This window comes from Spermophilus citellus (genome assembly GCF_964194105.1).
Source record: "Spermophilus citellus genome assembly, chromosome: 6".
In the NCBI taxonomy this organism is placed as follows: domain Eukaryota; kingdom Metazoa; phylum Chordata; class Mammalia; order Rodentia; family Sciuridae; genus Spermophilus; species Spermophilus citellus.
This window is the reverse complement of record NC_138187.1, coordinates 5,248,519-5,262,119: the sequence shown is the minus strand read 5'-3', so window position 1 is coordinate 5,262,119 and position 13,601 is coordinate 5,248,519. Positions and strand designations below refer to the sequence as shown.

At 50.2% G+C, this 13,601-nt stretch overlaps 1 protein-coding gene across 7 annotated transcripts; it reads left to right on the top strand.

The window, feature by feature from the left end:
• The first annotated feature begins 7 nt into the window (after nucleotides 1–7).
• DNAAF8 (dynein axonemal assembly factor 8) lies at nucleotides 8–12,438 on the top strand. 7 transcript variants are annotated; one of them, XM_081298301.1, is made up of 9 exons: nucleotides 8–370; nucleotides 1,619–1,777; nucleotides 2,875–3,022; nucleotides 4,390–4,860; nucleotides 6,581–6,698; nucleotides 8,220–8,361; nucleotides 10,030–10,176; nucleotides 10,590–10,676; nucleotides 12,144–12,438. In XM_081298301.1, exons 2-9 carry the CDS (start codon nucleotides 1,689–1,691, stop codon nucleotides 12,427–12,429), a joined length of 1,488 nt encoding a protein of 495 aa, XP_081154427.1. In that variant the 5' UTR covers nucleotides 8–370; nucleotides 1,619–1,688; the 3' UTR covers nucleotides 12,430–12,438. The 7 variants fall into 7 exon arrangements, with proteins under 7 accessions (XP_081154427.1, XP_081154424.1, XP_081154423.1 ...); XM_081298298.1 differs by having other exon boundaries at nucleotides 1,576–1,777; XM_081298297.1 differs by having other exon boundaries at nucleotides 8–452; nucleotides 2,894–3,022.
• Nucleotides 12,439–13,601: the final 1,163 nt, after the last annotated feature.

Genomic DNA, 13,601 nt, shown 5'->3' with positions numbered 1-13,601 from the left:
CGCGCGAGGCATGCCGGGACGCCCCGAGTCCTCGGACGGGCTCCTCCGCCCCCTCCGCCGGCCCAGGAGCCAATCCTGGGGCAGGAAGCAGGGTGGGACGCGGTGAGTCGCCCACCGGCTCTCCGAGTGCCAGCGCCACGGTGCGGAGGCGAGGATCCTGCCCGCGGGGTCAGGGCCACCGGAGGGCAGGCGCAGGCTGGCCCGACGCAGCTGGGACGGGCCGCGGGTGTCGGAAGGCGAAGGCGAAGGCTGGCCCCGCGGAGCGGCGGCGTCTAGTCGCCGTGGCAACCGGCGCCTCGCGGGGCTAACGGGCTGCCGCTGGGAACCACCTGAGACGCAGCGGGACTTCGACACGGGACCGCACGGTCGGGTCGGTCTTCACAGAGCCCCCACCTGCCACCTTCCCCCGAAACGTGTTGGGCATTTTCCGCTCCTCCGACCCACCTCTGCCGGTAATGCCCCACGCCTTCTGCCTGCCCGTCAGAGGAGCGTGACGGTCTCTGGTGGCTCCCTTCACCTCGGCGACACTTGCCCCGGAAATGCTGAGCCCAGAATGGCCGAGCTGGGGCGTGCTGCAGAAGCCTCCCCCTCTGCCGCCCCCGGCTCGGGACACACCGAGCACCTGCCCTCTTTTGCAGAGGCGGACCAAGCCAGAAGCCCCCAGCCAAGTCTCCTGCCGCTGCCCTGACCAGCCGGCTCTTAGCCACAGGGGTTCCCCAGACTTTCTCCCACATTCCTAAAGCTCCTTGTCTCCTGAGGAACCCGAGGCCTTTTAGGCTCTAGGATACAAAGAGGCTAATCAGTGTGTGGGTCCAAGGGGCGACACCAAACTAGATCTGTTGGGGATTCCAAAAAGAGGCAGTAAAGTAATTAGGCTTGAAACTACCCCTAACTTTAAATTTTATTATTATTTTTTTTTAAGAAAGCGCTAATTGCTAAGAGAGAGAGAGAGAATTTTTAATATTTATTTTTTAGTTCTCGGCGGACACAACATCTTTGTTGGTATGTGGTGCTGAGGATCGAACCCGGGCCGCACGCATGCCAGGCGAGCGCGCTACCGCTTGAGCCACATACCCAGCCCAAATTTTATTATTTTTATTTATTTATTTATTTTGGTTTGGGGATTGAACCCCGGGGGTGCTTAACCACTGAACCACATCTCCAGGCCAATTTTATATTTTATTTAGAGACAGGGTCTCGCTAAATTACTAAAGCTGGCTTTCAACTTGTGATCCTCCTATCTCAGTCTCCCAAACCTCTGGGATTACAGGCAGGTGCCACCGAGCTCACCTGGCAAAATTTTAAAATTTTGATTCAAATTCTTTTTGCCATTTACTAACTTCTCTGAGCCTATGAAATAGAAATAACAGTATCTATGTTATAGAGAATATTTCCACGTATGTGTCTGTATGTGTACATTTTCATATACATACATCATTATGATACACATCTCTGCAGCCTTCACATGTAGTACACACACGTGCACGCAGGCCCTGGCACCCAGTAAATGGGCTTCCTGAACCACAAGGAAACAGGTGGGAGGTGGAGATCTATGAGTGTTTCCATGTCCTGCAGCTGGTGGAAGCTTTGGAAAGGCAGCTTCCTGTGTGCTTCATAGGGCTCCTTGGATAATGGCACACAGAAAGGACATCCCATGAGCCTGGCCATCATGACGTCCAAAGACAAAGATGTGGCACCTACACCAAGCTCCCCCTGGGATGCCATCCTTGAGGCTGCCAAAGACCAGGTCCCATCCCTGGACTCAGACTCCTCCTTGGTAAGCAAGGCTTTCTTCTGGCGCCAGCAGTCCTTTTGCCCCATGATGGGCATGGTACCAACCAGGGACAGCTTTGGAGCTCCCTCTGCAGACCTCCTTCAAATTTGGGGACTTTGTTTTCACTTTCAATCTAGCCCTATTAAAAGTGTTCTCTGGGTTCCCAGTTCTTTTCTTTTTTCCATTTCCTTCTATATCCTTCCTTCTGCATTTGTTAGAATTGGTGAATATTGGTGCTCAGCATCCTCAAGGCCACTTCTTGGCCCTCACCCAGAACCCAAGTTGGCTTTTGGCTGAAGCCCTGTTCTTTTCATTCTGCTGCTGTATTGTTAACTCTTTGATGGGCTGGGATGGGGCTAGCACCACCTCTGAGTGGTCACCTTTCCAGTGCATTATGGTAAGCCCCTGGAGGGATTCTTCAATGGTGGTTTGGGGTCACTGAGGTGGCCCTGGAAGATGTTTAGCACCAACAGTCATATGCACACATATAAAACTGGACAGTGACCCTGCAGGGAACACACTGGGAGAGAGCTTCTTAGCATACAGTCTAGCACTGGGAATTTAGAGCAAGGGCAAAGGTTTTAGAATGGTTTGTGCCTGCCTGGGCACCTGCAAAAGTGGACATGTCAGAGCTTCTGGGACCTCAGGGATCATCCATTGCACAGTGATGCCCAGGAGTAGGTGGAGCAGTCCCAGCCTCCGTGCTCCAGTCTTGTCACACCTGCAGTCTCCTTTGCCCCTGTCTTCAAGGCTGTCCCTGAAAGGTGGCGGGAGCATATAAGCTACCTTCATTAGAGGTGGCAAGCCAAGGTTCTTGGTTTAAGAGATGCTTAAGGTGGAGAGGGACTAGACTCTGCTCTTAGTGGCTCCCTCATTACTCAGCACCAGGCACAAATGCAGCACTTACTGTGCAAGGTCTCAGGTATGGCACCTCCTGGAATGGGGAGCCCCAAATTGCACCCCCCTGAGGTAGTGCTGCCAAGCCCACTTCTAAATCAGTCATAGGAGGCAGCACAGGGCAAGCCCTTTAAGAGAGAACTGGGTCTCCTGGATACCCCTGGGCAGGCTGGGCAGCATGGCTGCTGCCATATCTCCCAAAGCCCCCTCATTTGTCCACAGTCAGATTGCGGCGAAGAGCCATTCATCTTCCAGCGAAACCAGCCCGTCCTGATTCCAGACCTGGCTGAGGAGCTGGCCGAAGACCCTGCTGATGACAATGATTCTAGGATCTGGGTCCCTCTGGCTGAGGTCTGTGGGACACAGACTCTAGGCCCTGCAGGCAGAAGTGTGTGTGTGTGTGTGTGTGTGTGTACAGCTCTCAGCTTTCCCTGGGTGCCTGGCACATTTAATTTGTTGTCTCATTTTACCCCCTGTCCTTCCTCCAGATCCCTCCTGCTCTGTTTTCTACCAAAACACTCTGCACTGTCTGGCCATTGCCACAACTGCATGTCATAATTGGTTCTTCCTAATCCAGCTGGCTTCATAGTCACCTGGCTCAGACCTAGCAGGCAAGCAGGAGCTCCTTAAATATTTGTTTAATTACTGATAACTCTAGTGAGAGGCAAGAGGTGCTCCATAAATGGCTGAGCAAATGCACAAGCTGCATCCCTGGCAGGGAGGCCAGGTGAAGACCCAGGACACAATCGGAAGAGGCCACAGCTCAGTCTTGAGCTTCCTAGTTGTGGTTGTTGCCGAACAGCAGCAAAGCATTTCCATCTCTGTCTCCAGCTAAGACAAAGAACTCTAGCTAAACCTAATGTCTTTAAAAAAATTTTTTTTTAGTTGTAGATAGACACAATACCTTTATTTATTTATTTTTATGCAGTGCTGAGGGTCAAACCCAGTGCCTCACATGGGCCAGGCAAGCGCTCTACCACTGAGTTATACCCCTAGTCCCTAAGCCTAATGTCTTAATGCTTAAACTTACTGCTGCCTTCACAACGAAAGCCACCTGTCTGCTTTCATCCCTGGGTGTCCTCCACCAACCAGACTGGTTTGGCCCTTCTTGATGTAGTTGTGGTTAAATGTCCTGTTTCCAGTGAAAACACAGTAAAGGCCTTAACCCACTTCCAAAATGGTTGGGCTGGGGTGTGGGAGAGAGGATCCAGTAGGTGCTTCGCTCCAGCTTGACCTCCCTCACCTCAGTTGTGGCCAGCATCATTCACCAAGCAAATGGGGTGCATGAGGGTTGGATTAGATCATCTGACCCATCACAAGAACCATCACCCCCAAGCCCAGCCATGCTGAGAAGTAGGTCTGCCCAATGGGAGAAATTCCAGGGTGCCTAGTCCCTGGAGTTAATTCCAGTGGCACAATTTCCACGTGATTTTACTTTGTGTTTTGTTTCTAGAGTCCCTTTGGCTACTCTTCTATGCAATTTTTCTTTGGGGGAATGGAGAGTGACTGCTAATGGTACAGGTTTCTGTTTGGGGCAACAACAGAGTTTTGGAAACAGTGATGATAGCTGTACAGCATTGTGGGTGTTATACACGCCAGTGAACTGTACACTTGATGGTTAACATGGGAAATTGTATGTTATGTATATTTTACTATGAAACAAAAAACAAAAGTGTGTTTTTGCATATGCTAACAGAGGATGCATATTTTCTTGATAGCCAGTTCTGGTGTCTGTGGGACTTGCCACCAAACCTGGGAGTGGACAGAATGCAAGGACACTGGGCTTGGCTTCTCAGGAAGGCTGCTCTCTTGAGAACTGTGCTGAGACCAGCACTTTTCTTCAAATGGCAGAGGAGACCCCCATGTTGCTGGAAGGTGACCTTGGGATCATGTCCTTCAACACCAAACAATTCCAGAGTCCTCCCTGGGACCCACAGGGAGAAGCCACCCTATCCCCTGAAGGAGAGGTGGGGATAGAGCCTCTGAGTGCTGCCTGGCGAGACTCTGCAAAACACAGAGCCCTCCGGAGAGAGAGGAGAAAGATGATAGAGAAGGAAATGCTCCACAAAGTAACCTGGGGTGCCCTGGACCCAGCCTGCAGGGACCAGTGTCAGTCTACGGAGCCAGGTCTCAGGTCAGAGGCACCATCAGAGGGACCTCGGGAAGGACAATTGGTGCTCTCACTCCAGGTAGGCCTCTCCACTGCCCAGCCCTCCCTCTAGCCTGTCCCTGCAGTGTGGACACCTTTGTAGCACACTGGGGCTAGAACCAGAATGCTAATCCCAAGTACAGGATTCAAATGTGTATAGGTTTTTGTAAAATACAAAATCAGATGCTGTCAAAGCAAAATCCTCCAAATGGGAAAGCCCACATTCTCATATAAGAGAAGTACCTATTCAACTTGGATTGGGTGTATTAATGAGAAAACCAGCAGAGTGACAAAACCAGTTTTGTGGGATTAGGAGAAACATTCCATGAGATGCTGGGGGAGAGAAAGGAAAGTGGAGAAAAGACTGATGCAGCACGTGTGGGGTGGCCAGCACCATAGAGGGCAGCACAGCTATGATCTTGGGGTACTCTCGTCCACTGGACAGAAGAGAAACCACTGAGTCTCCCAGGTTCACAAGGCCGTGAAGTGGGTGGGCCCTAGCCAGGCGCATGCAAGTCACCTCTGGGAGATGCTCCGACACGGCACGGGAAAGCCTTGTAGTCCTCTTTCTGCTATATCCATAGTTCTGATGATTTCCCTAGTAACTCGGAGGAAACTGGCAGCAAGGTACACACAGAAGCTCTTCCTCATTGCTGAGCAAGCCCATCCTTCCCTTTTGCTGACCCCTGGCAACATCCTCACTGCAGGACTCCAAGAAGCGAGGTCATGGATAGTAAACACTCACTGTGGCTGGAGCTGGAGCTCGGTGGTAGAGCGCTTACCTAGTATGCACGAGGTCCTGGGTTCCATCCCCAAAACCATTCAAAGCATTAATTCCAGGCTAAATTCCTCCCTCTATCACACCCTGTCCCCAGAACCCTCTTGACCAAGTTCTCCAGTTAGAGCCAAAGAGCAACTTTTTTTTCTTTTTTTCTCCCCTGCAGTTCTGGGCTTAGTACATGTTAGCCAAGTACTGTGCCACTGAGCTATATCGGAGTCCTTTTTAAATTTTATTTCAAGATGAGGTCTAAGTTGCTCAAGCTGGCCTTGTGATCCTTCTGCTTCAGCCTCCCATATAGCTGAGAATACAGGCATGTGCCAAACAAAAAAGAAATGCTTTTTAAAATCTCCAAACATCTTGACCCTTTATAAACCTAAACAATTTCAAAATGACACTGGGTTTCCTTGAGATGGAACATCTTTGTGTCAAATGCAGGTCTGTTGACCCACCAAAAAAGGTTAGGAAGAGGGTGTTGAGGAATGCAGGTTCCTCCTTTTTTTAAAATATTTTTTTAGTTGTTGGGGCTAAAGTTGTGGCTCAGTGGTGGAGCATTGTCTTGCACGTGTGAGGCACTGGGTTCGATCCTTAGCACCACATATAAATAAATACATAAAACAAAGGTATTGTGTCTGCTTACAACTAAAAATTATTTTTAAGAAATTATTTTTTTACTTGTTGATGGACCATTATTTTATTTATTTATATGTGGTGCTGAGAAGTGAATGCAGTGCCTCTCACATGCTAGGCAAGTGCTCTACTACTGAGCCCCACCCTGCAGGTCCCATCTTAATGAAGGGATTTAATCTCTAATCCATTACAGGGAGGGTATGGCCATTAGCAAACGCTGGCATGCATATAAACCTGTTTCTGCCCTACAATGTCTCATGACAAGCTGCACTGGTGATGGCAGCTGTGACGACAGGAGCTGCTGCCCCTGGGACCCTGAGCAGCCTCATAACCACTGGCTTCGTTGTTTCAGCAACTTGAAGAGTGGGATTTGGATTATATCCTTCAGAGTCTGCCAGGGCAAGAAGACAAGCAGGGAAATGGTGCACCCAGAACTGCATGGTGGGCAGCTGACCTCCAGCAGAGCCAAGGTCTGTCCTTGAACTTCATCAGAACCCAAGTGAATCCCCACAAGCCCTCCTTCCAGGCGTCTCAGTGACAGAGGACTGCAAGCTGGGCATAGTCAGCCCTGCAGCTGTTGTGCTTGCTCAGCCTGAACACTCAGGTTGTCAGTCCTTCACTCATCATTGAATGAACATATATATGGCTTCCTGCAATGTGTCAGGCATGTCCAGGCCCTGGAGACACAAGTGGGGCCCCAAGACCCACAGCTTCCTTCCTTCTCCCTCCCCTTCCTCTCTCTCTTCTTGGGGGGAAGTTGGTCCTGCCGTGTGTGTGTGTGTGTGTGTGTGTGTGTGTGTGTGTGTGTGTTGCTGGGGATTAAAGCCAGGGCCCTACGTCAGGCAAGCACTCTACCACTGATCATGTCCCCAGTCCCAATCCTGCCTCTTACTCCTCCACTCAGCTCCTGCTCACACTCATGCTTACACTCCTGCTTACAGAGAAAGCTAAGGATATCATCTTTGTCACAGTACTTGTGGCCTTACTCTGAGAAGTTCTGCAAATAACACAAAAGCTTTCCACCCTCGTGGGCCCAAACAGTGAGTAGAGGCAGGTGTCAGATTTCTAGCCTCTGTTCCAGATCAGATTCCACTAGACCCACAGCCTCTATGCTGTTTTCACACAGCTTTGTTTATAATTCACACTCTTTATGCAGGATGTGGGGAAACCCTCCTATAGGCTGGGAGTATCTGTGAAATTTGTGCCCTCTGGAGGGCAACATACAGAATCTAGCCTGCTTTATGTATTTACTTGCTCATTTATTTCTTATGGTACTGGGTGTTGAACTCAGGTGCTCTTTACCACTGATATACATTCGCAGCCCAGGCTGGCCTTAAACTTGTGATTGTTCTGCCTCAGCCTCTCAGCCAGCTGGAATTACAGGCATGTGCTACAGTGCCCAGCAGAATCTAGTCTAGTTTAAAGGCACGCATCCACTGAGCAAGCTATTGCTATTCCATTTTGAAAATCTCTCCTGAGCACACAGTGGGTATTTAAGGATATATGTTGCAGTGCTGTTTAAAACTTGGAAACACCCAAATGCAATAAGAGTCTAGCTGAGCTGGTTACACCAGAGTGCTCTGCTTTTTAATGAGGAAAATCCTTACTAATGTAGGAAGATGTAATCTATAAGGCAAGGTAGAAATGGAGTTAAAGAAATCTATAAGCTGATCCCATTTGCTATTTTAAAAAACACACATGGGCAGTCATTTATCATGATTACCCATGAGGTAGCGGATAGAGAGTGGCAAATTTCCATTACTTAGTTGCCCCTACTTTGTGAGACTCAAATATAGTGGTCCCTGCCCCTAAGATGCTGCTCCCCTCATCCCTGCTGAGCTCACTGGAAGCTTCATAAAGGGCTGGGGGCTACCTTCAAGACTAAGGCACACTGCAAGAAGAGGCCCAAGGGGTCCTGAGTTTCAAGCTGCTGTAAGCCAAAGGGGACCAAATCCCCACTAAGCAGCCTCCTCTTCTCCGACAATTCACAGCCCATACTGCATCACACTCCCACGACAGGCTCCTGCAACAGCTGGCTCTCCTGTGTGCTGTACAGTCTGGAGCCCCTGCCCCTGCCCAGAAGCTGCCTGCTGACACGCCCCAAGACACAGAGGAGCAGGAGGCCAGAAGCAGGTAGGATTTCTTGCTGGTCATAACCCTGTCACTATTTTTTGTTTTGGGTACTGGGGAATGAACCCAGGGTTGCTTTATCACTGAGCTATTCCTCCAGCACCTCAGCCTCATGAGTTGCTGGGATTCTAGGCATATGCCTTGCACCCAGCCCCTGTCATCTCTTTAGAATGGGTCCATGATGAAGCAGTACTAATTGGGCCTTTTATGCGTGGGGCACTTCATGTGCACCATCTTATTCTATTTCAAGGGTCTAATCAGGCAGGTGCTCCAGTATCCTCACTTTATAGCTGGGGAACTGAGACTCAGGAAGGCTGCCTCTCCTAGGCCATCTTCCCTGCTCTTTCTCCAAACCCTAGGGAGACCTTCCCTCCACTATCCACATGGCCTCCTTGGGAGTAGGAAGGTTATCACATGATTCTGTCCCTCTGTCATAGTTAATTAGTCCAGCCCTTGGCCTGTGGTCAGCAAGGACACTCAGAGCCTTTCCCTGCAATTCCCCCATCTGTGTATCAGTAACATTGGAAGGCCACCTGTCATGCCATACAGAGAATGGCAATCTGCAGTGACAGAGTGCAGATGGAAAGAGGGGGGAGGTGGAGACAGCTCAGCGGTCCCCTCAGGCCCAGCGTATTCCTGCCTTTCTCACACGTTGGTTGTTTCACCCTTTCAGGAATCTGGGTGCTGATGAATCCCCCTTTCCTCCTAACCCAGCTGTAGGTTTCTGTAGGCAAGCAAAAGTATCACATGGCTAGATCTGGACTGTCTAATATGGTAGCCACTGGCCACATGTGGCTCTTTAGCATTTGAAATGTGTCTAGAGTGACTGAAGAACTGAATTTTTTATCTTTTTCTTTTTAAATATTTATTTTTCAGTTGTAGTTGGACACAATACTTCTATGTGGTGCTAAGGATCAAACCCAGGGCCTCACCCATGCTAGGCGAGCCACAACCCAGCCCCTGAATTTTTTATTCACTTGAATTTAATTAGTTTAAATGTAAACAGCTAAGCACATGATACATATCTGAAATCCCAGCTACTCAGGAAGCTGAGGCAGGAGGATTGCAAGTTTGAGGTCCGCCTCAGCAATTTAGCAAGACCCTGTCTCAGAAAATAAAAAGGGCTAGGGGGGCTGGGAATGTGGCTCAGGCGGTAGCGCGCTCATCTGGCATGCATGCTGCCCGGGTTCGATCCTCAGCACCACATACAAACAAAGATGTTGTGTCTGCCAATAACTAAAGAATAAATATTAAAATTCTGTCTCTCTCTTTAAAAAAAAAATGAATCATTTAAAAAAAAAATAAAAAAAAAAAAATAAATAAAAAGGGCTAGGGATGTAGCTTGGTGGCAGAGCACTTGCCTAGCATGTGTGAGGCCCTGGGTTCCATCCCCCAAACTACAAAACTGTAAATGTGAACAAGCTGTGGTTAAGTGGCCCCACGCTGGACAGCATGGACTCATGGCATCTTATTCGTGCCAAGTGCTGTTGGCAGCATGGGCCTTGCTTGGGCTGACTGTGGATAAGGAAAGGGCAGAGGGACTAGAAGTGCCTACCTCTACCTGGTGGGCACGCTTTCAGTGCCTGCCATGGGCAGTGTGACTGGACAAGCCCAAAGGTTGAGTAATCACCTGAGAAAGGACTCAGCCACCCTGCCTTTCTCTTGTCACAGATGTGCTTGTACGAAGCCAGGCTTCCAGGCTGAGCCCTGCCAGAAGCTGGCTGACGGCATGAGGCTGAGGATGGAGCCTCCCACCATCTTCATGGATCTGCGGCCGGCAGAGTCTCCAGAGCCATCTGACCACCAGTCCTCAGGAAGGTACAGAGAGCAGTGACATTCCTGCAGCAGACTCTGCATTTTGCAGAGTAGCTTGTTGGCTTCATGAGGCTTCTGCAGTTCTTGCTGGAAGAAACGGGGAACTTCAAATGGCTTGGGGAGTGGCTGGGCTGGAAAGCACTTTTAGCCAGGAATGGGCCTGGCCAGTCCCACCTGGTCTTGGCCTCCTGTAGGGAGGGAAGAGAGGGGCAGAGGGCAAGCTTCTCTAGGCTGGCTACATCACCTCTGCCTCCCCAGCAGCTGGCAGGAAGTCCTGTGGCCCTTTTAGCTCAGCTTTTATACTTTGGCTGCAAGTCCCATCCAGTCCCAGAGGAGCACTTCAAGTCCCTGGTAGGGATGAGGCCTGCCAGAGTGCACTGGGACACATCCAGAGATGGCGTTTCTTCTCTCCCCAGCTCCAGCCACAGCTCCTCTGACAGCGAGGAGGATGAGGCAGAGAGAGAAGCTCTGGAAGCCCCGCGTAGCCCAGCACAGGATTTTCGGTAACCACCCAAGGACCCTGCACTGTACTGCCTGGTGAAGTTCCATCTGTTGATCTGACATAATGGACTTCAGCTCACTACCTGCACCTTAAGAGCCCACACATAGGGCAGGGAGGATGTAGGGGCTGGGGAGGAAGCCAAGGAGAGCCCAGCTAGACCCAGCACACACCTCAGCCTGGCCTGCGGGGCCTGGGACATCACTAAGGATATCCTAGCTCCCTCTTGAGTAGGACTTTGTACATTTTCTATCTGAAAAATAGCTCCCCTGATTGATCTTGATCCCTGCCACTCATGACAGTGGGAGTGAAGAGACCGTGTAGGGATGGAGTGAAGTTATGGTGGTTCTCCAGAAACTAAAGGCTTGGTGAATTAAAAAGTGAAGTGTCTTGCAGGGACGTGAGGGAGGCCCCATCCTGTGGTCATGGGCAAATGAGAATTAGATGCCATGGCATCTGGCAATGTCAGGGCCTCATGCAGCTCCTGGGAACATGGCTAGGCACTGTGGGGACAGCATTGGGGCTGAGAAGTGTTGAACAGGCCTCCTGTTGGAAACCTGTGATAGTAACATGCACCCAGAATGCAGAACTGGAGGTGCAGCCTCCTACTCAGCCCACCCCCCAGCCCCCAGTGGCAAGGCCTTGCTTTGCAAGGCAGGAGTCTCAGTTGGTTGGCTCACTAAGCAAGTTCCCTCCCCTGTTCTGAGAAGCATGGTCCCTCCCAGGAGGATTGAGCACCTCCTGTGTGGCCCTCAGCTCTGGAATCACGCTGCTTCTCTGGCAAATAGCTTTTTTTTTTTTTTTTTTTTTTTAATTTTAATGTTTATTTTTTAGTTTTCGGTGGACACAACATCTTTGTTTGTATGTGGTGCTGAGGATCGAACCCGGGCCACACGCATGCCAGGCGAGTGCGCTACCGCTTGAGCCACATCCCCAGCCCTGGCAAATAGCTTTAATATCTTCATGTTTTAATGTCTTCATCCAGAAATGGAGGGATAATTTTAGTTCCTACCTCAAAGTTGGGCATATAAATGATCCTCAGTTAGTAACAGATATTTTGTTGGTTCAGGCTTTAAGACATTAAGAATGTGTACATGTATAATCCCAGCTACTCTTGAGACTGAGGCAGGAGGATCTCAAGTTCAAGGCCAGTCTAGGCAACTTAGTGAGACCCTTGTCTAGCAGGAATTAGTGCACTCCTCTACAGAGCTCCTTCCATAAGAATGTCACACACAGGATAGATGGTGACATTTGGTGGGAAGCCTCTGGGGGTGTCTAGAGCCACTGATGGGGCTGAACCCTATCTCCACATGGTAAAGTCTTACTGTGCCCACCAAGCAGAGAAGGGGAAGCCACGGTACCCATCACTCCCAACAGGATCCCAGACATTCTCAGAGGTTGCCTGAATCCTTCTTTGCCTGGTTTCAGTGGTGACATGCTGAGAGGACTGGCCTCAGTAGCGCTGACAGAGGTTGGTTTTACTGCATTGCAGGAGCTGTACTTGCAAGAGTCAGCTTCTCCAGCAGCTGAGAGCATTTCGGAAGGGGACAGCTCTGCCCCAAGTACCTGCCAGGAAGGGGCCAGGTGGCCAGAAAGCCCTTGAAGATGCAACTGAGAGGAAGGAACAAGTGAAACTCAGCACTGAGGGGCAGAGCACCCAGACCAGACTCCAAGGAGGACATCCCAGGGCCCTGGGGGACCCTCTTGAGCCAGAGTCAGCTAGGGAGATCCTGGTGCCTCCTCTAGGCCAACTATAGGTGCTTCAGGTAAGGGGATCTGAGGAGCAGGTTGGGGTGGTCTGCTTTTCCATGCACTGGTGGGCCCCTTGCTGTCCACGCGTGTCCATTAGCAGGGGGCTTTGTGGGGTAGGGACTCTGACTGTGAACTCACCCTGGCCTTCACCAGAACCGTCCTGACATTTTCATGCACACAGCAAAGAGTTAAACACAGATTTATACATGAAGTGTGACAGCAACTCTGGGAAACCACGTGGACCCCAGCTTCTGCAGAGCCAGGAAGGAAACCGCAGGACTCTGTGGGACTGAGAGCCTCTTCCATCCTTTTCCATTTCTGTTCTTTTTTCCCTTTATCAAGCTTCTATCATTTCCATTTTACAAGTTCTTTTTAGACACTAAGTAAAACGTATTTATATAATTTCAGGGTTGAAAGAGACTTCAACCTTTTTTCTGGGCCCCTGAGTACTTGCTATTTCAAACTAACCTAAATTAACACAGCTTGTACAAACCCACACACAGGCAGACTTATTTTTTTTTTTTTTTTTGAAAAAAGGTAACAATTGAAGTTTGCTCTTTTTTTTTCCTCTACCCAAGATAAAAAAGCACACATAGGTTCCAGGATCCTTCCAAACTAAAGGTGAACCTAGACAGAACACTGGAATGGAACAGTGCCCACCCACATCGATAACCACCAAGCAGGGTCCAGCTGGTCCCCTGCTGGGCCTGGTCTGGCCTCCATGGGAGAAGCCTGGTTCCCCCCATCCTGTTACAAGCTTGTCCCCCAGCTCCCCATCTTAGAGCGCTTTACTAACTGCTTTCTAGGCCCTGATCTCTTGCCAACTTGTACCCATGACAAGGGCCCAGAGCCCCTGCCTGCCCTGTGGAAAAGCAGAGAAACCATGTCAGTCGGGTTCCTCCATGCCATGGCTCAGGAGGCAAAGCTGGCTCTTGGCATCTGGGTAAATGTTCAAATATTCAAACTGAGGGTTTCTGCCAGTTGCCACAACAGAGGGTACACAAGGTTCTCTTTGTATCCAGCCCTGAGCCAGGCCAAGAGCTAGGTAAGCCCTGCCCAGCCACAGCAGCATCACAGACACCAGCTACAGGCAGCCACAACCAGGGCCACAAACTCCTGCTCTTCAGACACCAACTCATCTGGTCACTGGAGGCCCACCACCAGCTCCCACCCCAAC